The sequence below is a fragment of the Oreochromis aureus genome, linkage group 3 (genome assembly GCF_013358895.1).
Source record: "Oreochromis aureus strain Israel breed Guangdong linkage group 3, ZZ_aureus, whole genome shotgun sequence".
In the NCBI taxonomy this organism is placed as follows: domain Eukaryota; kingdom Metazoa; phylum Chordata; class Actinopteri; order Cichliformes; family Cichlidae; genus Oreochromis; species Oreochromis aureus.
In genome coordinates, this window is record NC_052944.1 from 68,527,194 (window position 1) to 68,549,807 (window position 22,614).

The window sequence follows — 22,614 nt, forward strand, 5'->3', positions numbered from 1 at the left end:
TCTAAATAAAGCTGAATTGAATTAAATTACTATTGGATTTTCTACATTTCACAATGGACTAAGAAAAAAAAATCCCTATTACTTGACATTAATATTAAAATAATACATAATACAACTGCGACCTGTCCAGGCTATACCCCGCCTCTCGCCCTATGACAGCTGGGATAGGCTCCAGTGAGCCCCGCGACCCTGAAAATGATAAGTGGGAGCTGATGGATGGATGCACACATACAAGCATGTGTCAGAATACCATCAGAGGGGTGGTTACACTTAACATCACCATACAGCACAAATCAGTGACAGTAAATGTTTATTATTCAACTATTACAAGAATATATGTGTATATAGCATTAAAAATAAATTTTAATGTTGCCAGGGAGCTGAGTCCACATTACAAAACAGCTCACACTCTCCACCTCTGAATAAGCTCACAATTTTGCAGCTGTTACAGTAAATAAAAGCAAAAAAAGATGATCAGTGTTATGTCAGGTACATGTTTGATCAGAACTCGACTAGCTTGTTCAAGCTGTGAAATTCACACAAACAGTGTCTAATTATCCGCAGTGGTAAATCCCTGCTGAACGATTCTGTCCTGACTCCTCGGTTGCTCTGGGTAACTGAATCAGACAGATTCAGCATTTATGATTACAGGAACTTTCCTTTAGTTTTCAGTTGATTAATAACGTGACAGATTTAGACTTTAGCAAGCAAGAATACTCATGATTAGCTCAACATTTAGAGTAACTAACTAGCAATCAATAAAAATGAAAAGAGCAATAAAAGCAATAAAAAGAAATTATTTGTGAAATCACAGAATACTTTAAAGAATATGTCACCTGCAGCAGCAGCAGTCTACATTACCGCTGGTACTGACTCTGCTTCAACATTTGTTTCATCTTGTTTTTGTCTTTTTTGTTTTTGTGCTTTTCTGATTAATTTTCGAGACCCTTGTAAAGCAAAAGCCAAGTGGAAGGCAAGAAGAGTGATGCAGATAACCCGGGTTATGATCAATGACCAAAGTGATTCCTTCTTTCTATACTGGCACTCTTGCAGCAGCATGTCCACCGATGCCTCCACCTCCCTGAACACCAGCACCAAATGGCCACATTCATCATCATCACTAATCCAGCCTCGCAGTGCAATTTTTATAGTTGATTGTTCGAATCCAAAGAAGGTCAGCAGGACTCGGTCAGATAATAGTTGGCAATCAAATTCTGGACTTGAATTTGAGCTCAGGTACAAAACATCTGTGGCGTTGTCTGTTGCACAGTTGTCTATGGTGACTGAGCCGTTGCTGAAAGTGAACATGTAAATGTCATTTCCATCACCTCCGACCAGATAATCTCCACCAGTGGACACCAAGATGTCATTACCATCTGAGCCTTTGAGAAGAGAACTTTCATAACCAGAGACTAAGATGTCGGAATAGATGGTGCCGACCACAGTTTCCACATCCTTCAACACGTCGCCCTCTGCGTCAGCGTAGTGGCCTTGGCCCGTCAGCAGGTTAACATAAACCCCTTCACCCTTCTCATGATCACCCCGATAGAGAACTGTGTCTCTGCCTGGACCTCCGTCCACCAGATCAGCTCCTGGTCCAGGAAGGAAGATGTCCCGGCCAGAGTTTCCCATCAGTGTGTCATTTCCATCTTCACCATAAAGAGTGTCGTCTCCTCTCCCACCAATTAGGATGTCAGCTCCATTTCCTCCTACCAGCGTGTCATCTCCATCACCTCCATCCAAGGCGTCGTCCCTCCATCCACCAATCAGAGCGTTGTCTCGGTTGTTGCCTATTATAACATTAGACTGGGAGGGACAGCCTTGCACTGTGTGAACCTCTGACAGATTTCTCTGAGCGCTGAGGTCCAAACGACAGTCCACATGAGACTGTGTGAGAGTCACTTTGAAAGCTTCTACCTGATAGAAAGAGTCACCTGCAGATGAGTCTAGAGACCTGAGTTTGAAATGGACGCCATCAGAGCTCTGAAATTCTAGATGCTGATGTTTTTCACCATTAGCATAATTGCGGAGACTGAATTCTAATTTTTTCTCATTTTTCATGATTCTAACATGAACATCATTTATTGATGGTTCCATTAAAACTGTTGGTTCCATTAAAACTGTTGAGTCCAGTATGACTCGACTTCCATCAAGGAAATCCATATCTACCAGCACAGTGTCAGTTTTCTGATCTTCTGCAAAGTTATCAATGATTACCATGTTTTCATCCACGTGTTTGATTATGTAAGTATCTTTGCCTTCCCCTCCTATCATCAGCGCCCCCCCAGTGTGTGGATCCAGTAAATTCTCATTGCTGTTTCCAACCATGATGTCAAATCCTGAGGAACCGTACATTTCTTTCACTGATTCAACATCTTGTATTTTCATCATTTTCCCCCAATACATGCAGTTGCCTCTATCAAAATAAATCCTTGCACGATTAAAGTACACTATCTTTTTAGCAAAATAAAAGCATAGATTATCAATTACTGAAAGTGGTTCAGGACTCTGGTTTCTGTAATCGAAGGTTAAAGGCAGCAGTAAATCCCGTCCACAGCTGCTGATGCTGGGTTTTAGTCCAGCTGTTACTCCATCACTGGTCTTGATCTGCAGGTGCTGATAATTCTTTGATTTAAACCAGTTCTGTAAAATAACAGTTCTTCTGTTCTGTACCTGAACGATGATGCTCTGACCTTCACATGTACATGTTATATGCTGATATTGTTCTTTAAGGAAGAGCAGGTCCAAGGTTAGATCTGGTGATAGATTGTTGATGGTTTTCACTCCGTGTCCTGCAGTGATAATGTACCAGTCCTCTCCTCCTCTCCCCTCAATGAAATCATCTCCTAATCCAGGGACGACAACGTTGTGTTCTTTGTTTCCTTTGATGACATCACTATAGTTTGACCCGCGGACCTCTGTCACGCTGTCCAAAGCCTCATCCTTCTCAAGGTCCACCTCCAGATGAGATGGGGAGCTCCTGTAGTCAATGCTGAGGCTCTTTATACATTTGGTGAAGATGTTATTCTGCAGGCAGTCAGTCTTGTTATCTGACAGTGTGAAGGTGATCAGATCCTTTGTGATAAACAGTAAGTGTCTGTCTGCTGATGATCTGAACCAGTTCACTACAGTAACATTAAACGCTGTGCTGTCATGTTGAGCCTCCAGATGAACATCATCACCTTCTACTCTGACTCCAAACGTATGAAGATTTGCTTCTACGATGGCCAGGTCAGTTTTCTCGTCTCTGGAGTCATTTTCAATCAGCACAGAAGACAAGTTTTTGCCTTTCACCATGTAAATGTCCTCACCTTCAGCACCAATCAGACGATCTCGCCCTCCTCCCCCATCTATCAGGTTCCTTTCTCCATTTCCAATGAGTACGTCATCATACTGGGACCCAAAGATGTTTGTAACTGTGTGTAAAAGTGGCTGTGTTGCATCAACAACTACACCCTGTTTCTCAAACATCTTGTTAATTCCTCTGGCCACCAGCTGAACTGAAGAAACCACTGTGGAGGAAATCTCAAATAAGACTCTGTCTCCTGACATCATGTTCATGTGACGATAATCTTCTCCTAAAAACCAGTTTTGGATTCTTACAGTATGACTGCCCTCATACATCAGCACAACATCCTTACCTGATTTAGACACAGAAATGTGGCTGTAGTTGACACTGAAATGCAGAGTGTCTTGTGCTCTGGAGGGATCATAGTTGTTAATGATCGTTTTCCCTCCTTTCTCGGGAATGATGTAAGTGTCTTTTCCTCCTGAGCCTTCAACATAACTTCTCTGTGGACCGAGGAAGAATGTGTCATCCCCTGGTTCCCCATGAAGTCTGTAAGAGTAGCTCAACATGACTTCAATCAAATATTTGTCCTTTTGTTCCTGAACTGCAAAAAATCGATTAGAGTCTCTGTTTCCCTTGTATGTCCCGTATCTTGAGTTGGTAAGATTTTTATAACCTGAAACCACTGTCACAGATCCATCTGAGAAGAAAACTAAAATTTTTTTTTCATATGTCGTGTGCTCTAATCCATGTGACTCTCCCTGACCAAGAATTATATCGTTGCTTCCATTTGTGTTAATGTTCCAGCATTGTCTTCTTGGACTCTCATCACTAGAAACAACATAGTCCATGCAGAGCTCAGACTCACCCTCATCAGCGAGGCAGAAGTTAATACCTCCTCCATTCCAGGAGGAGGCGCCAGCAGTAAAATCAATGGCAGTCGTTCCATCCTGTTGCTTTGTGACTTTATAAAATTGCTGATCTGAGATATGTTCAACAAGTCTTCGTCCCTCCTCAATTTCATCATAACGCCAGTCATAAAACACACTAGCCACATGTATAGCAAAGTGTATGATCCCTTTTTCAAAGCCAACAAAAACAGCAAATATTTTGTCCAAAACTCCAGCGTTTGCTGGGAGGCTCTTCAGTTCATTCTGGATGGCCATATAAACATCATCAATGACCATCCGCACTACTGATAGAGCCAGATTTATAGGTGCGATGAGAGGTACCAGTTGAGGCTGAAGAAGCTCAACAACATCTAACGCAACCATGGTAATATCTAACGCAGCATCAATGTATCCCAGAGCATCTCCTCTTTTAAAATCTGCTACCACATTGTAGACCCCAAATCCAATTCCCACTATTGGTATAACTGTCATAAAACGCTTCATTGCAGGGCTCCTCATGATTGTTGTTGCAGCTTTTGCAATTCTTGCCTCTGAGGTCAAAGCTTTGCGTGCAATAACAGATGTTGTCATAGCCGTCACTCCATGAGCTGTCTGCAAAGACCCCATCACACCATCTGTGATGTTTCCCTTTTCAAAGGCACGAGCAGCTCCTTTCAGTCCCAGCATGAGACCCAGAGCTCCAACAGTAGTTCCAGTCCTCTCTACATGTTTGTTCACCTGATGGGAGGATGCTGAACTGTGCTGCTCCATCTCGTGCACTGATTTCTCAATGTTCTTCCACATCTTTTCACTGTAATGTTGACTCTGTGGAGATAAATCAGTCCTAAACTCCACGGGCTCAGCACCAGCTCTCTCTGACACGAGCTTACATACAAACTCTCCGTTTTCTATTCGGGCTGTTCCCTCCTGAAGGTGCATTCCTGCCAGAGTTTCACCATATTTGTGCTGTAGTGCAGCATGGACCTCTTCAGCCAATGATGCAGATGCTCTTGAGAAATAAGATTCATGTTTGAAGGTATTTTCTAATTCTGAGGCTGAATTCAGGTCTCGCATTGTGACATAGCCATCATCGTTTCCTCCCAGTGTTCCAGATGTGGAAGGTTGTCTGTGATCATCAGGATGTGCTATCATGTTGGTGTCTGTTTGGAAATCATTGTATTTTTTTTGAAAGTCTGAATTATCCGTCATTGTTTTGTAGGTGTTTGAAAGTTCAGTTATGCGTTTCACCACATCACCTTCATTAGTACCAACGGTTTCCTTCCATTCTGTAAAGAAGTTACCCTCTCGTTTTACAAGGTCAGCAAGGCTACCCATGAGCTGATCCTCGGTTTTACGATGTTCTTCTCGATTTCTTAATTTGCTGGAATCTTTAGGTGTTGCTGAGCCTTTGAATCCTCGTCTGCTCGGGTCAATCCAACTGCCTCCTCTTGCCATTGGATGATTGTCAAAGAAAAAATCAAGGCCTTTCTGTCGGATATCATCGTTATTGTTTCGAACCAGATCCAAGGCCATAAGAGTCAGAGGGAATGTCCGGAAATTTCTTGCAGATTCAGATATAACTGTTGCAGTGAAATACGTGGTGAACCAGGCCTCACTGGACAGTTTTTCATATTGACTTCCTTTAAAAACACCTGGGTGCTCCCCACGAAAAATATTTTCTACATATTCAGCATATCTTTGTTTTTGTTTTTTTCCATTATTATTCATGTTTTCATTCTTTTCATTTTTAAAAATCTCGTCTCGCATGTCTGGGTAGCTTTCTTTGCCCGCCTGTTCATTAATACATTTCTTAATATCATCAATTACGTTACTGTTTCTTATTTGATTGTTGTCAAGCTTTTTTCCAACTGGATACACGTACAGATTCCGAGGGTGAACTTCATATATCCAGTCACTGACCATTAAGTATGTGGGCTTATCTTCTCCATTCTTTGCAAAGTGATGAATTATATTTCTAATATCTTTACCTGATTTAATCTCATAACATTTATTAAGAATGTCTTTTAATCCACTTTGAATCATTTTGTTGTTTGTGTTAATTTTAACTTTTCCATTTTTTTCTCTTTTCCATATTTTATATTTTCTTATTTCTTCTGGGTTGTTGACACTGATTTTCTTTGGTACTGGTTGATCTGAGTGAAAGAGTCCCCAAGACAGAGCCTCGAGTTCATCAATGGCAGATTTTATCTTGTTAACGTTATTTTGGTCAATCTTGTTAAAAACCTTTGGGTCAACAAACCTCTTTGGTTCATCTGGCCAGCTGTTTTCTTTTATGACACTTTGTTCTGGTTTTTTGTTTCCCCTGTTTTCTCCTCCACCCAGAAAGTTTCTTTCATTGGTAAAAACAGCCTCTCCTTTACTTCCTGGCTCATTTCTCATTATTACATCTTTGTTCCTATCAAGGGTTGCCACCACTTTCTTGCTGTTGTCTTTATGTCTCCATTGCAGCCCCTCTGGAGAGATTTCCTGAGTGATTTTCTTTCCTGTGTGTGTAACTTGGACAAGAGCGTCCCTCACATGAAGCTCTGTCTTGATGTTATTTTTATGGAGGTCCCTCAGTAGAGTTTCTATGAATCGTTGGTCTGATCCAACCTCACAGGACACCAAACTCGTTGTTTTGATTTTATCACTGCCTCTGTTTGTCCTTTCGATGATTTTTGCTACATCTCCAGATCTGTATCCTGACAGTCTCATTTCTCCTGCGTTGTCTTTTTTACCATGACCTACCAGCACCAGTCTGCTGTCCTCTGACAGAGACACTGGTTCACCGTGGATCAGTTTGGGTCTTTGGTTTTTATCAAGAACATAGACAGAACTAATTGTTGGATGTTTCTCATACAAATATTCAGCAGCTCTTCTGACCACAGGCTCATTTTCCATCATTACGATCTGCTGGTGGTCATACTGTGTGCTGTGATCAGCTCGTCTTTGTGGGATTTTGTAGCTGGAAACTGAGTCAGGTCGATCCATCACCTGGTAAATCTGCTGATTGTCTTGGTTGGTTTCTAAGACTGTTTGGAGGCCGTGGAGCAACAAAACCCGAATGAAGTTCTGGTGGAACTGTGTGGTTATGTTTCCATCGAGAGAGAAAACTGGAGCCGCTTCCAGAGATGGTTTTAACATCAGCTTTGCAAGTGAAGATCCATCAAGTCCAGACACTGTTTGTCCATCTTCTGAAACACTTCCAAATATTTTGACTACAGTGTAGCTGTCTGCTGCTGGTACACAGGAGTCGTTGAACAGGCAGTCCTTGGTGACTTTCACGGAGTAATGAGGATCCATGCTGTATTCCTGCTGGACTCTGTCACTGGTGGATTTCTCTCTGTCGGTCATGATCAGAAGTTTTTGGTTGTAGCTGTGTGAGATCTCTGAAGCACCCAGCAGCCAGTCTTGTACCTTCTGTTTCTCGATATGTGCCAAGAAGGTGTTAAAGTCCTAAAAAATGAAGCAAAGAGTGAAATGAGAGAGAGCTCCAGCATAACTGTTTTCAGTGAATTTCTATAAGATGAGATTTCTGAGCATTTTTTGCATCTGTGGTTATAATCAGTGGTGGTCCTGATTGGTGCCCTGGGCGAACACTCGCTGTAACTGTAGCCTCGTCGTCTCGTCTCTCTATATACTGGACTGTATGTAGCGGAGATGACAATAAAGTTTACTTTGACTTCAGCAGCGAGCAGGTGCACCGAGGGCTCTCGTGCTCACTTTTTGCTTGTAGAATTTTGAAAAAACATCGGTGCAAATTATAAGTCTGTATCATAATGTCTGGTGTTTTCGTGTTGTTGGTTTGTTTTTATTTTGTCTTATTTTGCGATTTGGTTATTAGATGCTGCTCCAGCCGGTCAGAGAATCCACCGCCGCCCCGCCCTCTCCTCCCTGTGCCGCAAGCAGCAGGCGCACCTCGCAAACGGAGGGCGCCCTTACTCCCAGCAAATGGGCGATAGAAAACCGATCGGTGCCTATGACATTCCCAATATGTGCTGGCATGACGTCGGGACAGAATGAGTATGAGCATTTTTTTTTTTTTTTTTTTGCCGATGCCCGTGATGCCGCCCCCCACCACGATGCCGCCCCGAGCAACTGCTCGTGTCGCCCGTATCAAAAACCGCTACTGGTTATAATGTTAAGAATCTGTTCTGCTGATGTAAACCTGCAGTTTGAGCCTGACGCTCAGTTGGCCCTGATCAGCTGTTATGGTCTCATCAGTGAAGACCACCAACAGGTAACATAAGTGACCCACGTTTGTAAGAAAATGTACACCACACACACACCAGGCTAGTTATAGTTAATTTAAACTAAACTAAGAACTAGATCCTGGATGCATGAAGGAGCGCTTCCACAGGTCCTTCCTCCCTGCAGCTGTCACACACACACACACACACACACACACACACACACACACACACACACACACACACACACACACACACACACATATATATATATATATATATATATATATATATATATATGTATATATATATAATGTATATAGTGTTTCTTATATGCCTAACACATAATAATATAATTCAAGGTGCTTTATATTGTACAGCAGATCGTACAATAATAGATACAGAGAAAAACCCAACAATCATATGACCCCATGATTCAGGGTCACCTGATCCAGCCCTAACTATTTGCTTTAGCAAAAAGGAAAATACTCTAGAAACAACAAGTAGGCCTGCAGAGCGAGAGCGAAGTGCTCTAAGGGTGATATGGTACTACAAGGTCATTAAGATAAGATGGGGCCTGATTATTTAAGACCTTGTATGTGAGGAGCAGGATTTTGAATTCAATTCTGGATTTAACAGGAAGCCAATGAAGGGAAGCCAAAACAGGAGAAATATGCTCTCTCTTCCTAGTCCCTGTCAGTACTCTTGCTGCAGCATTTTGGATTAGCTGAAGACTTTTCAGCGAGTTTTTAGGACATCCTGATAATAATGAATTACAGTAGTCCAGCCTGGAAGTAATAAATGCATGAACTAGTTTTTCAGCATCACTCTGAGACAGGATATTTCTAACTTTAGAGATGTTGCACAAATGGAAGAAAGCAGTCTTACATATTTGTTTAATATGTGCGTTGGAAGACATGTCCTGGTCAAAAATGACTCCAAGGTTCCTCACAGCATTACTGGAGGCCAAGGTAATGCCATCCAGAGTAAGAATCTGGTTAGATACCATATTTCTAAGATTTTCAGGGCCGAGTACAATAACCTCAGTTTTATTTTCTGAGGTTTGTGTTATTATAGTTTTGCAATTTATAATTAACATTTCTTTATATTTCACTTTTCTTTTTAAAATTTAATTTAGTTTCAGCCAAATATTTATTTTTAGTCTATGTAATTATCAGTATAATAATGTGATTGGAACCCTGACTGATGGACAACAGGTGGCTCTAACTGCAAAGCCAGATGGCAGGACTTGATTAAAAAGGAGTAACAGGCAGAGTAAGTTACAGACATGTTGGATTTGCATTCGTTTTGATGGAGCTGATTAAAGCTGCTGGCGGCAAAAATATACAGCGAGGGTTGTTAGTGTTCCAGCGTGAGAGAGGAAGCAAGTTGCCTTCCCGTGAGGCTGGGAATAGGAATGCAGAACACCATCGCCTCCATTTCCTCGCAAGCTTGAGCTGCTTTTTTCCAGATGCTCGTGCCCATGTTCATTAACAACATCTCCTGAGAATATTCTTCAGGGGAAGCAGAGGGTGCTGCTAGGCCTGACACCTCTGGTGTTCATGCAAGTTTAGTTTTCCCTTTTCAGTCTCATTTTTAGTGTGTGTTTTATTGCTGGGTGGAAGCTGATTGATTGATCTCTTCTTGGGACCATGGGCTGCCTCTTCTCAGCCCTTGTTCGAAGTCCCCATTTTAAAATGTCTGCTGTCAAATAAAGTTTCTGATCTTACTATCTGTGACAGTGTTCCCTGACGTGTCACAACTTTGATTATTATACTAATAATTAAATAGACTAAAACTAAACATTTTCAAACTGCCTGAAACTAAATTAACTTGTATAAAGACAAGTGAAATATAAAGGAACATTTATTAGAAATTACAAAACTATAATAACACAAACTCAAACATCCCCTCGTGTATTTCTATGGGAGAAGATAGTGACTGAGCATTCCAGGGTGGATGTAAAAGGGAATGCTTTCCTGTCATCCGACTTGGATGATGACAAAATGTTTCTCCAACTGAAAACGCGACGTCCACATGAACAGAATCGGCTTTTTGGGGATTTCCTCACCTGGATGTTAAAGACATTTCCTGTCATACATTTGTTCAGGTTAGAAGATAAACGTGCAACAGCTACCCGCACACTAACATCTGTGATGTGCTCTTTGTGTGTGAGTTATGAGGTGGGGCATTTTAATGCAAAACTATTCTGTCTGTCTTATCCCAAATTCTCAGACAGCTGAAGGATGTGACTGAACATGAAGTGCAAACAGGAAGAAGTACAACACTCTGCTTCAATGAAGACTGGGTTAAAAACCTGGCCTGACTGAGCCGTGTGCGTGTTGTAATAAATAAGTTAATACTGCTCTGATATGTCGATCTGTACGTAAGTTTGCCAAATGCAAACCCCACCAGGTATGAAACACAAGTCCTCGAGCTAACCCAGCTACCACTATGAGCTGTTTTAATGCTGTTAGTAAGTCTTTTTCTTTGTTGTGTAGTGTTCATGTTGAATTCACATTTTGTCCCATTTTAAAAGAAAAAAAGATACAGATACTCAGTGGAAGGAAATGCTGATCTTTATCAGCCTAATCAAGTTCTAGTTTAGATCTAATGAATTTCATCATTAGAAACGATCTCTGTGTTTTCAACACTGTTTAATCTCTTAAATCTAAATGTGTGTTCATTTTCTGTCTCATGTTTACTGACCTTCTCCTTTGTAATGACATAAGCTGTGACATTTTCACAGTCCTGAAATCCATCCAGCAAAGTTAGTGGGTTTTCTTCAGTGTCCAGCCTGATGGAAAATTAACATATTAGCATAACTGGAGTGATCTCATAACCCTGTGAAATAAAAAAAATGACAAAATATATTTTAAAAACATGGTTCTTGGATCTTATACAACAGTCAGGGTCAGTTCGACCCAGGACCCTGAGCAGTTATGAATTATATTGTTATATGTATAGGTGATACTGTGCTGCTGTTCTGTGTCCACATTTCTATATAGGCAGATGTGTGTGTGTGTATATGTGTTTGGCTGTAGGATGAATGTCAAGCGCCTGCAGGCCTGATGGGTGTGGTCCTGCTGGAGGACTGACCACACCCGAAGCTCCTGCCACACACCTGTTGCTGATCAGGGCTCGTCGAGGGAGCTATTTAGGAGAGTGCTGGAGCTCCCACCGACGTGGGATCATTGCATGAGACTCCACGTTAGTCTTCAGCTTTGTAAAGTTAGTGTGTGTATGCCCGCAGTTGTAAAGTGTCCCGATGGCTGCTTCTGTTGTTTCCTCAGGAGAAGTGTGGAGCGCCAGACAGCAGTTAGCACGAGGAGTGCTGAGACACGGGAGCGGAGAGCACAAAGACACGGACTTTTCAGGGAGACATGACACGGGAGTCAGGGGAGAGCACAGGGATTTATTGTTGTTTGTTTCCATACACTGTAAATAAACGCACTGTTTACACACAGAGCTCCTCCTTCCCCACATCCCCACAGAATGATCCCGCTAGACATGGACCCAGCGGTCTCTGAGGAAAGGCTCAGGAAGGAGGCTATTGACAGGGTTTACAGACTTTGTGATTTATGGTGGGAGAAGCCCGGGGAAGTGTTGTGTTGCGCTGTGGAGAGGCGGCTGCAGGAAACACTGTTTAAATTCCCCTGGCTGGTGGACTCCCTCAATTCAGTCGTCCTGGACTTCCTACTCTCAACCCTCCACCTCCACTCTCCTACTCAGGCTGCTCACGGGCCCGGACAGCTGGTAGAGTCACAGCCTGACACGCCGGCTCCGATGTCTACACAAAAATGAAGTTCGCGCTGCCGGCGTTCCTCACCGCAGCCGAATTCCCAGACATCTCAAGAGCTGGCTGTGGTGAATAATAAGGACAATTTTTCATTTCCCTCACCATCTGTTTTTGTGTCTGCAGTGGACGATGAGGCCGCTGATGCTGCTGTAAGCCAGCCGCCAGCGCAGGCAGCATCATCTCGGTCAGAGATCTCCACACCACTCGCTGCTTCACCATCTGCAGCTGTAGCGCCACCGTCGTCTAATCTGCCTGCAGCCTCCATTCTGCCATCTTCTTCACGACCTGCTACATCGCCACCTGGACCTGCTTAGCCCAAACTGGAGGAGCTCGCGCCGCCCGAGCAGGAGCTCAGCGAGCCGGAGCAGGAGCCAGCACTGCCACCGGAGGAGCTCAGCGAAGCAGAAGCTCAGCGAGCTCGAGGCGCTCGCACTTCCCGAGCAGGAGCTCAACGAACCGGAGCAGGGGCCAGCGCTGCTGCCGGAGGAACTCAGCGAGCAGGAGCTCAGCGAGCTGGAGGGGCTTGCGCTGCCCGAGCTGGAGCTCAGCAAGCTGGTGCAGGAGCCAGCGCAGCTGCCGTAGGAGCCACCAGCTCCTGGAGCCGCCAGCTAAGGAGCTCAGCGAGCCAGAGGAGCCCGTGCTGCCCACGGAAGACCTTGGAGAACCGGAGGGGCCACCACGTCCGCGACCAGCAAGTCCACGACCGGCACGTCGTAGAGCAGGTGTGTGGTAGGACTTGACTTAAGCGGTCAAAGAAGTGCAGGAGACTGATGCTGTCCAGTGTAGCAAGTGATTCATTCACCATTTTGTGACCCAAAAAATATTTACAAAGAAACAAATAAGAAACTCAACTCTATAATTAACTCAGTTCAAATAAACATAACTAAACTTAAATCAACGGAAATTAAGGTCAACCTTCACACTGATCTGAACCTTTCTCCTCAAACACCTGAGTTCTTCTGCTTAAATAGTCCACTTAACCAAACAATTTCTTCTCTGGACTATTCCATTCAGTAGGTAGGTAAGATGAACGTGATTATATTCAAACCTCTACCACTACTACTATTTACTATCAACACAAACTCTATGGTGTAATCAATACATATTACATCAATAAATCTATTTCTCCATAAACACTCTAAAATCAACTTTATTAAATTACAAGAGTTCCCCTTCTGCACTTGGTCTCTTCCTGTGACCTCAGATGAACCCAGAAGCCAAAAAAGCAGGAAGTAAAACTACATTTCCTCCTTTTGTTTCTAGAAGTCAGGTAGGTAAGGTAAGTTCTAAACAATACAAATTAACAGTTGAAGTAAATAACATATTAACTTAACAAACTTGTAGGAATTGAATAAACCAACATGTTATATTATATAATCTGTAAAAGTGCAAAACATAAACAAACCCAGGATAGTAGATGTTTGCCTATTGCAGACTACATGTGAAATATGGTTAAATCAAAACAAGAATGTTAACTAAGAATATGGACAAATGGTCTTCTCACCCACTTTGTCACAAGGTGCCACACCTCGCGGTTGCTCATCGGAGCAGCACTGCCGCCACTGGACCCGGGGCAAGCCGCCGGAACCATTTCGCTGCTGCCACCAGACCTGTGGCAGGCCGCTGGAGCTACAGCGCCGCCACCACTGGACGTGCGGCAAGCCACGGGAGGAGCAGCGCCGCCGGCACTGCCGCCAGTGGCAGGCCACCAGAACCGTTTCGCCGCTGCTGCTGGACCGTGGCTGCCCGCAAGAGCTGCAGTGCTTCCACCAAGGGGTTAAAGGTAGGCCGCCTGAACGGTTTTGCCGCCACTGCCTGACCCGCTGGTTTTGCAGTCCTCCGGGTCGGCCTCCAGAAGTATGTTTTCGGCCACTGGACTGGGGTTGGGCTATTGAACTGGGTTTTTCTTTTGTTGTTTTGTGGCGGCTGTTTTGTGGAGAGGTACAATCAGGACCCTCATGAGCACAAGGAAACTAACTATACCAATTAAGCAATTCTGGAAACCAAACAAAAAATAAGGAGCCAAACCAGGAGGCCAGCCAAGCGGAAGGCAGTGGCGGCAACATAGCAGGTCCGGAAGCCGGCCACGAAGCCAGCAACGGTGGCGACCTCGTTCAGGAGGCCGCCCTCGACGGCCATGATGCCAACTTAGAGTCCTGGAAAGCGGCCGGCAGACACGAGGCGCAACAGGACCAGCTGGCTCTGACGGCAGTGTTGCTACCGCAGGACCAGACGAGGCAGGACCAGATGAAGGCGGAGCTGAAGCTGGACCAGGAGAAGGTGAAACTGAAGCCGGACGAGGGGCTGGACCAGGTGTGGATGAAGACACAGAGGCTGGACCAGGCGTGGATGAAGACACAGAGGCTGGACCAGGCGTGGATGAAGACAAAGAGGCTGGACCAGACGGCAGCGGGACGGCTGTGGAACCTGACGGCAGCTGGAGGCTGCGGAACCTGACGATGACGGTGATGCTGCAGGCGATGACCTGCAGGCGGTGATGCTGCAGGCGGTGATGTGGATGCTGCAGGTGATGATGCTGCAGTTGATGATGTAGAAGTCGCGGGGGATAATTCAGCAGGTGACGCCTGAACAGACTTCCCCGGACCGTCAGCAGACATGAGGATGTGCTAGCTGGGCTCCTCAGACCCACCGGCTGACTTGGCTTGAGGCTGGACAGGCTCCTCGGACCCTCCAGCTGACAAAACTTGAGGCTGGTTGGGTTCTCCCGAACCCCCAGCAGACTAAAATTGAGGCTGGACGGGCTCCTCAGGCCCTCCAGCCGACGAGACAGGACGTTGGCTGGGTTCACCTGAACCCCCAGCTAAAGAAACGTGAGGCTGGACGGGCTCCTTGGGCCCTCCAGCTGACGACACTTGAGGCTGGACGGGCTCCTTGGGCCCTCCAGCTGACAACACTTGAGGCTGGACCGGCGACTCGGGCCCTCCAGCTGACAAAACTTGAGGCTGGTTGGGTTCTCCCGAACCCCCAGCTGACGATACTTGAGGCTGGACGGGCTCCTCGGGCCCTCCAGCTGACGAGAGTTGAGGCTGGACGGGCTCCTCGGCCCCTCACTGCATGGTACGGCTGCATCACTGCATGGTACAGCAGCACTACTGCTATGGACGGCAAACGCCTGCAGAGAGAACCCTAACAACCACGGAGAAGACCACCAGGACCCCGCTGTCATCTCTGCAGATCATCTACAGAGTCCAGAGGAGAGCTGCCTCCATCCTCAAAGAACCCAAACACCCCCAACACGCACTGTTCACACTTCTGCCCTAGAGACAAAGGTTCAGAACATCCAGACTCAACAACTCCTTCTTCCCCACTGATATCAGACTCTTGAACAGCTGACCCATTTTTGAACAGTAATAATAATTTTTTTGCAGTTCTGGTCATCTCACATATCAAAGCAGTATATTAAAGTCACAGCTCTTTTGTACATAAATCTATTTAATACGCCAATTTTATGTCTCCATTTATTTATTCATGCTATTTGTATTTTATCTATTTGTACATATTAACCAGCATCTGTGTGTGGACAGCAGAGAAATAATTTCATTGAACAGGGAAATGCTTTTCTTTGTGCACATGACAATAAACACTTTGAACTTGAACATAAATCCAAATTCAAAATCAAAGCAATGATGAGTGACAAGATTCAAAATTCAATCAGCACAAAACACCAGGTCATAGCCCAGAACAAAAACCACAGCAGCAAAGAAAAGAACCAAGGTGTGACAGTGGCGACGTGTTGTTTATTCACTTCTTTAAAATACTCCAAAGTAGCTTAAACAAGCTAAGTGCCGTTTGTGTTCCCTATCTTTAAAATAAATAAATAAAACAAACTAAATCCACGTTGAACAGAATTGATTGTACATCAGAGGGACAGCTGCTGCTGAGCAGTCTGGAGACAAAGTTAGAGACATGCAGAGGAGGGAGGGTGGATACACTGGACTAAGGATGTGAAGATGGAGCTGCCAGGCAGCAGGAAATCCTTAGAGAAGATCCATGGATGTAGTGAAGGAGGGAGTGCAGAGGAGGCAGATGATCTGCTGTCATAAATCCTAACGGGCTTTTTGGCTCATTAATAACCAACTATTAATAAAAAAATTCCAGTGTATTGTTAAGCACTGTCCAAATTCTTTTACAAATACTTGCAAAGGACATAAAATATCCAGATGTTAAACCTGCTAAACACCATTTAAAAAATGTAAATGACTGAAAGCTTCTTTACCTTTTCACAGATCTTCCAAATCTTGATTGGTGGTAGCCATTTACCCTAAACGAAACACATTCTGCATTATTAGTTATAGATTACTTTTTACTTAATTTTATTTTGTACAAATGGTAAAATCTCAAAGTGAAGTCTGAAATCTTTAGGTGCATTCTTCTGTCATGGTCACTGGGTCTTTATCTGGTTCTGCTTCCTCGTCTCATCTTCTGATTAGCTCCCACCTGTTTCCTCTGCCCTCCTTACCTGCTGTGTGTTTATTGTCTGAGTCTAACTCCTGTCCTTTGGCTTGTCCTCTGTCATTCTGTGGTTTCACTAGAGTTCTGCTGGTTATCATTTACTCCTGGGTCCACCTCTGTGTATTTGAAAAGACTTTGGCATTGAAGCTTAAGTGCTGTCTGTGGCACGCCGGGTCAGTATCTGCCTGCTGCATAGGATTACATTACATCTATACAATTCTTATATGACAGTCACACTGGAAGAGCCCCACAGTGCTTCTGATAACCAATGTCTATGATACCCACAGGAGCTGTAATGTAGTAATAGCTGTTCACAGTCATAAGATACCTGGTTGTTGAGGTGTTCATAAAGCTTTCATCAAACATGTGTTCAGACAGTCCTTGGAGTCGATGCAGTGCAGCGATGTCAGAGCCGAGCTCCTCCCACTCATCTTCTTTCACCTCTGAAAACATTGAAACACAGTTTAAATTAGTTAAGGGGAACTAAGTGCTGGTTCCAGTTGAGAACCGCTCCTACACTGGATTTGTATGCCCCTAATCAACTATAACAGACATTTTATAAGTGATTGTGGTGCGGCTGCAGCGAGGTGCACGACACTGAGCGGCATCACTGCGCCTGAATTAAAAGGGTGAACGACGTCCTGTCGTCATCGTTGTTGTTGGGGTAGTGTTCATGTGTGTGCGTGTAAAGTGACGGCAACTGAGAGTAATAACAGAACGCTGAAAAACATAGAAATGTGTTTGTCTCCACTGTGTGTCTTTAAAGTGATCCATGCTCAATCATCCAGGTAAGTCACTCTCCAAAGTTTGATCCTGTTCATCTGGACATTTTCAGTGGGAGAAACGTTTCATCATCATCGTCATCAGGTGACTTCTTCAGACTCAGCTGACAACAGGTTGCAACCTTATAGAGATTAAAAGATCACGTGACTTCCGCGCATTGCATGCCGGGAACCCGTGGCAAAACAATCAAAGTACCGCATCAAATGCAAGCACCGCAAAACGTTCATTCTCTGGTTCCAATACCTTCTTGGTTTTTCTTTGCCGCACAAAAAAGGAATGTACAAAATGAAGGAGAACAATGCCGGACCGTACAAAGACAGACTCGACGAAAAGGCAAAGAAAAGATACGAGGAAAAAATCAAAGGAGTGAAAGGGTCAGACCCTTACGAGCACACAGAGTGGACAAAAGACGTTAGCGTGCTGCCCAACTTTCACCACACTCATATTTATAATTATACGGTTTTTGGAGTGAGTGCATACACATACATAAGCCCAGGTACAGTTTACCGACGGATGGATACAGGACCTTGAAATGCACTGTGTAGAACGAAAGACCATCGTACAAACAAATTAAGTTTACCAGTCTCACAAATCGTCGTCATAAATACACATTTGTTAACCGTTTATTAATAGGACCTTTGAGCTTAATGGTAATTAATTAGTAGTGGAAATAATTTCTGGTACGCATAACAGAAATGTAGCAGTGACAATAATATTGTATGTTGTAATCGCACTGGACAATTAGTGATACAAAAAAAAAACAACCTGTTTTATCCTGTGAATAAAAGTATATGTTTTTGTCAATGTACCGTGGCAATAACAGAAGCGAAACACAATATTCTGTCAGGACAATTCACTATTTATGCACAATAAATAAAGGAGCAAAGCGCAACAATTTCTGTTCAGCACCAGATTTGCTTGTAACCTATATCACCAATTATGTTATGAAAAATGACGTATTAACTACTACAAAACACTGACCTTTGTGGGAATGCTTGGAGCAGACTGGGAAGTTATATTTGGTCTTTGAATGGCTGCAATCCAGGCCGTCCGTCGCCTCTTTGTTACTTCGGAAACATGGCTCACACAATTTCTCTTCAACGACGTAAACCAATAACAACCGATCTCTTTACCCGTCGACTTCCCGTGGCTGTCGTGCGACCGGCTATTGCAGTTAATGATACAACAGCTTCTTGCCATTTTTTGTTTCTTTTTATCGCTGTGTAACTGATTTCAATTGAAAGCCTGGGTGCGCTAGTACCTCTTGCCATGGGTTCCCAGAATCCTTTGCGGTTTTCCCCCTGAATGAGGTCACATTTTCAATCTCTATAAACAGCACATTTGCATAATGACAGAAACAATGACTGTTGGGGAATGGCTGCAATCACAGCATTGTAAGATGGTGACAGATGTCTGCCCCCTCCTCAATTCAGCGATGGTCTTTCCCTTTTCACGTAAATGTCCATCCTGTCCAGGATGTGTACATCCTCATCATTGAAAGAGTGTCCACTGGCCTGTAGGTGTAAATAGACACCACTCACTTGATTGTTGTATGTGTCAGTGTACACCTGGCTCTAAAATACTCTACGTTCTTGTTTGTACCTTGCCTACGGGCTAACCTGTGACCTGTGACATCAGGTCAGGTGGGTGATAATATCAGTGAGATTGGGTACCAAGCTCTAAGTAGAAAGAAAGGAATGCGGAGTGCAACAGAAGCTGACCAGAGAGACAGGATGATGGCGAAGCTGGAAACCTGGAGCCTTCAGTTACCAAGACTACGTGAAGTATCCTCTGTGTCAGGATCTGGAGACTCGACTAGAAAATTCCATCAGGCACCTGAGTTCCTTGGTCTCCACCCCTGGGCGGAGCCATCATCCCTGCTGCAGTCCTGCACACCTGAGACTGTTTCATGGCAATCAGGTTGAGGATTTAAGGCCTCCTCAGACTCTCCCTCACCGCCAGTTGGTCATCAACCTCACGTTGGTATTGACTCTACGGCTTTTTACGCTTTTGCCACTTTTTCCTTGTTAACTTTGGTTTCATGTGCTTCAGATTCCCTGGACATTCTTTGCTATCACCCTCAACCTCAGCTCTCCGTGGACCATCTTCATATTCAGAAAAAATACAAGGACCCTCACCTGCCTGCCCTCCAGCCTCACTCACCACCTTGGACACAGCGGAACTCAGGTCTGCCAGCCTTTCTACTTCTCCCCTGGACCATCGCTGCCTCTCCCTCAAAGCGAGGTTCACGCCGGTCACCAGAAAGCGCTATCAGTCAGTTTCACCTCTGCTTGGATACCCTGCACCTGCCGCCTTCTCAACCCTGTTCTCTTTTCTTCCCAGACACAACCGCTCTGTTCCCGTTGCAACCTGCTAGACCCCCATTCACCCCCACTGTCCCACGGTTACATCATTAGGAACACCCTCCCACAAATTCACTTGTTGACTAAATAATAAACACTTCAAAACGTTGAGCCGTCTCTGTTGTGGTTATCTGCAATCAAGTCCAATCTAGCTATCAGCCTGTGGCCATTGTGACACTCTGAAGGTCAACTAGAAGATGTGAAAGCAGCATTACGGGCAATCATCACTGTGACCATCACCAAAACCAACCAGGTGATCAACACTACAGCCGTGTGTATGCAAGCGGGCGGCTTGGTGCTATAGCTACAGGAGAGGCTGGATCATTGGATGGTTAGGGGTCAATTTATCATGAAGGTGGTGCAGGACAGTGGAGTTGTGGCCCCATAACACTGAAGTGGACAAGTTGGAGGACATCTTGGTATCTTATTTTTGTGTACTCCACATTTCTATTGTTCTATTACTACTCCTACTTTCTTTCCTACATAAAATATATTTTAACATTTTATATTTTGTAATCCAAATATAAAATACGCTGTGAAAGAGGGTCTTCACACTCCCATGCAACTTTAATGCATTTATGTAGCATTCTTTTAAACTTAATTCTCAGCATTTTGCATTAGTGGGAAACATTGATGTTGTTTCAGTCAGTTATAATTACCACTTTATTAAGGTTCAGGTTATTACACAGAAACGGCCATATGGATTTCCTTGTAGTCATCAAGATTCTTTATTTACTATCTTTACTAGTCTTTGCTTTAAAATGTTGTTACCATGGTTATCAATGTGTTATTAATTAGAAACAGGCAGTTTTGCATTTTGCAGCCTTGTTCCCTGCTTATTGCACAGAAACTACCACAGATATTCCCATTTAATAATCCAGAGCAATAAACATAATATTTAGATTATTGATTTTAAGCAAAGCAGAATGATGGAAACTTAAGGTAGGATTAATTCAAGCATTATCATATAGTAATACTATCCAAATAGGCTAAAACATCAGTCACTATTACCTTATTATTATTAGGTTATTCCATTTGAAAATGTATAAAAATGTGAAAATTCAAACTCATTTTTGTATTGTTACAAAGGTATTACACTATTATTACTGACGGCCACCATGCATACCAAGGTAATGGTATTTGCAATAGAGTCTGTTAGTGGTTTGTGTGTGTGTGTGTGTGTGGAGGGGGGAGCTGGTAGTGAGTTCAGGAGTCTGATGGCTTGTGGGAAAAAAGCTATCTCACAGTCTGGAGGATAGGGATGGGTATTGATAAGATTTTCACGATTCTGATTCCATTTTCAATTCTGTTAACGATTCGATTCTTTATCGATTGTTTTAAAAAAGGAGAACACTAAGGTCGATTAGCTTAGAACTTTGTTTTATATCTTCTCTTTGAACAAAATAGAAATTTAGGCGTAACATGGCCTTACAAACAGGGGCGGATCTAGAAGGGTGGCATGGGGTGGCAATTGCCACCCTGAAATGATCCCTTGCCACCCCAAGTGCCACCCCAGTTTTGCATATGACAGTGTTGTTTATTAAAATAAGATAGCATTAACAGTTTGAGCGTAGTTACAGTCAGCAGTGAATATAAATGCTAAAACTGAATATATTGCACAGTGTTCCCCCCTCTCCACCATTAACAAATGGTTCAGCCCATAGCAAGACCGCTTTTTTCTTGTTTTCTGTGGCAAGCGATGCTTATGATTGTGTCAGAGCACATTTTGAACAACACCATGGGAATTTTGGATTTTACACAGGTGGTTGGATGTTACACTTTGGAAATGGAAGGAAGGTGAGTGTTATTAACCCTCTGTGGTCCATGGACACATGACTGATGTAAGCTGGCATAGCAACAAGCTGCAGCCACGCTGAGTCTCTATTTCAGCCCACATTGAAAGTTCAGACTTCAAATTTTTTTAATTTTAATTACAGGCCAGTAAATCCAGAGTAATGATTATATATATAAGCCATTCTTTTTCTAAGTACTGTCGTCACGTTTTTGTGAGTGTGTGTTTTAAGCATTTTCTAAGGACAGCACGAAAACAGTAAAGAAAGGAAAAAAGCCACCTCTTTCCTATTGGTGGAAAAATGATCAATGTTGACCAATTAAAAAAAAGTTAACACCTGGGATTTGGTTCTTTAGGAAGAGGACAGAGTTTTGGGAGTTACGGTAACTGCAGCTAGACAGAGCAAGCGAGTGAGAGAGAGAGAGTTTAGATGTGGGAGATTTGTGACGTTTAGCGTCTAGCGTATATTTAGTGTGTTGTAATGTCTTGTGCAGTTGTTCTGTTGTGTAGTGAGGGCACTAATGAATGGCACAAAGGCACATTTGCAATGTAAACACTGTCAATAAGTAGAAAACCAGTGGAGTGATACACCTCCTGTTGTCAGGCCTGCAGGTTTATCCCTGTGCTGTTCTCCTCTGTCTTTTGGTAGACAAACTTTTTTTTTTTTTTTTACTGGCACACATCATTTGTGGGGCATCTTATTGCGACACCTGATTGTTCTCTCATTTTAGTTTTAGTAATATTTTGAAATGGTTGTACGAAATGAAAAATATATTTTTTTTAGATAACTAGTTGTATATCTTTACAAAATGTAACTTTTATATTTGCATTTCAAGTGATAAAAATGTACTCGACATGTCTGTGGGGTTTTTTTTTTTACAGTAAAAAAATACTACTAGGATTTTAAGTTCTCTGTGTGATTTCAGATCAGTAACACTAATGCAGTATGTCAGTGAAAAAAACAACTAAATTAAGTTGAGCTCAAAAGAATGATACCAAACAAGGCAAGGGGAAATTTCAGGTTGTATTTCAGAC

General features: G+C 43.4%; 1 protein-coding gene across 3 annotated transcripts in view; it reads right to left on the reverse strand.

Moving 5' to 3' along the window:
- Window positions 1–293: 293 nt before the first annotated feature.
- LOC120437414 overlaps window positions 294–22,614 on the reverse strand; it is a 30,115-nt gene continuing 7,794 nt past the window's right edge. For all 3 annotated transcript variants that reach the window (XM_039607996.1, XM_039607995.1, XM_039607997.1), the window contains 4 exons: window positions 16,970–17,084; window positions 16,406–16,450; window positions 11,079–11,166; window positions 294–7,635 (listed from right to left, as the gene is read on the reverse strand). In XM_039607996.1, coding sequence (XP_039463930.1) covers window positions 853–7,635; window positions 11,079–11,166; window positions 16,406–16,450; window positions 16,970–17,084 — 7,031 coding nt within the window. In that variant the 3' untranslated portion in view covers window positions 294–852. The remainder of the gene's footprint in view (window positions 7,636–11,078; window positions 11,167–16,405; window positions 16,451–16,969; window positions 17,085–22,614) is intronic.